General features: G+C 45.6%; 1 protein-coding gene across 1 annotated transcript in view; it reads left to right on the top strand.

Moving 5' to 3' along the window:
- Positions 1 to 158: 158 nt before the first annotated feature.
- The window catches only part of LOC104952870 (syntaxin-binding protein 5-like), a 2,634-nt gene continuing 1,328 nt past the window's right edge, over positions 159 to 1,464 (top strand). Inside the window, exons 1-3 of the mRNA XM_010779783.1 lie at positions 159 to 388; positions 974 to 1,128; positions 1,286 to 1,411. Coding sequence (XP_010778085.1) covers positions 170 to 388; positions 974 to 1,128; positions 1,286 to 1,411 — 500 coding nt within the window. The 5' untranslated portion in view covers positions 159 to 169. The remainder of the gene's footprint in view (positions 389 to 973; positions 1,129 to 1,285; positions 1,412 to 1,464) is intronic.

Here is a 1,464-nt window from a genome sequence, read left to right as displayed (position 1 = left end):
GTTGTACCAGCTAGGCTGTGTATACTATGAGTACAGATCACATCTAAACATGTGTTTATATGTGTTTCTGCCCTCAGTGATGCTGCAGGCGTTGTACCAGCTAGGCTGTGTATACTATGAGTACAGATCACATTTAAACATGTACTTATATGTGTTTCTGCCCTCAGTGATGCTGCAGGCGTTGTATAAGTTGAAGACGGCGAAGGTGTTTGAGCGCTCCCGGCGATCGGAGGAGAAAGGAGGGTCAGAGATGGTGGACGAGGATCCGTTTGCCATCCAGACGCTGAGCTGGTGTCCAGAGAGCAGAACGCTGTGTGTGGCCGGAGTCTCTGCTCACATCCTCATCTACAGGTTCAGCAAACAGGAAGTCACCACCGACACCCTGCAGGTGGGTGGGAGGACATCAGCACAAACATCTACACACATGATTAGTTTTCTGAGTCATTCAGGAAGTCCAGGGCAAGGCAGGGACAGGAAGTTACTTTTGATGGTCCCCTTTCTATTGGGGTAATACTTCAAAATGTATTATTACATATTTTAATTCCTTTGTTATTCTTAATACTTATGAAATAGTTCAAAAGCAATGTTTTGACATCCACGGCCATTTTATGCATCTATTTGCTATTTAACATTAAATGACTAATAAAAACCTTCAAATGTATTTATATTTTCTTCGTGGGAAACCAAATAGGACTTGTTCTGAATTAAGCATGTAACAACCAGTTCATGAAACGTAAAGACATCCATCAATATTGAGTTTTGATTTAAATTCCTCTTGTAGCCGCCGGGCAGAACTCACGTGTTTAGAGATATGACAGTGTACAGGAGCTCAGACACAGGAAGAAGGGTTTTATGCATGTGATATTTTATTGTAAAATAATAAATAATACTTAAAAACTTCAATAATTGTATTTGATTTAATTCTGAGAAGCATTTAAAAAAGTCTTCGATGCAAACCCCCTCTTGTTTCCAGCTGCTGGAGGTGCGTATGCAGAGTGAGTTCAGTGAGGGGGACTCACCTGAGTCACCTGAGCAGAGCCTGCCCCCCCCCTCCAGCCCTCAGGAGGCCGACGCCCCCCCTCAGACCCCCAACTGTGACGGGCCCAGAGACAACAAACCCTGCCTGCAGTAAGAAAAACACCTTTAGGGAGGGAGGAGGGAACTGTGGATCACATTTAAAGGAACACTCCCCTTTAATCTGGTGTGTGTGTGTGTGTGTGTGTGTGTGTGTGTGTGTGTGTGTGTGTGTGTGTGTGTGTGTGTGTGTGTGTGTGTGTGTGTATAGAGTGCGCTCCTCTCCTCTCAAACAGTCTCCAGGTTTCCAGGTGGAGTTGGTGGTTCAGCTGCTGTGGGTCAGTGGGGAGCCTCCTCAACCAATCACAAGCCTCGCTGTCAACTCATCGTACGGCCTGTGAGTAACCACACACACACACACACACACACACACACACACACACACACACC

This window comes from Notothenia coriiceps, unplaced genomic scaffold (genome assembly GCF_000735185.1).
Source record: "Notothenia coriiceps isolate Sejong01 unplaced genomic scaffold, NC01 NC01_scaffold00000351, whole genome shotgun sequence".
In the NCBI taxonomy this organism is placed as follows: domain Eukaryota; kingdom Metazoa; phylum Chordata; class Actinopteri; order Perciformes; family Nototheniidae; genus Notothenia; species Notothenia coriiceps.
Note: the sequence above shows the minus strand (reverse complement) of the source record. Positions and strands in the feature narration are given on the sequence as shown.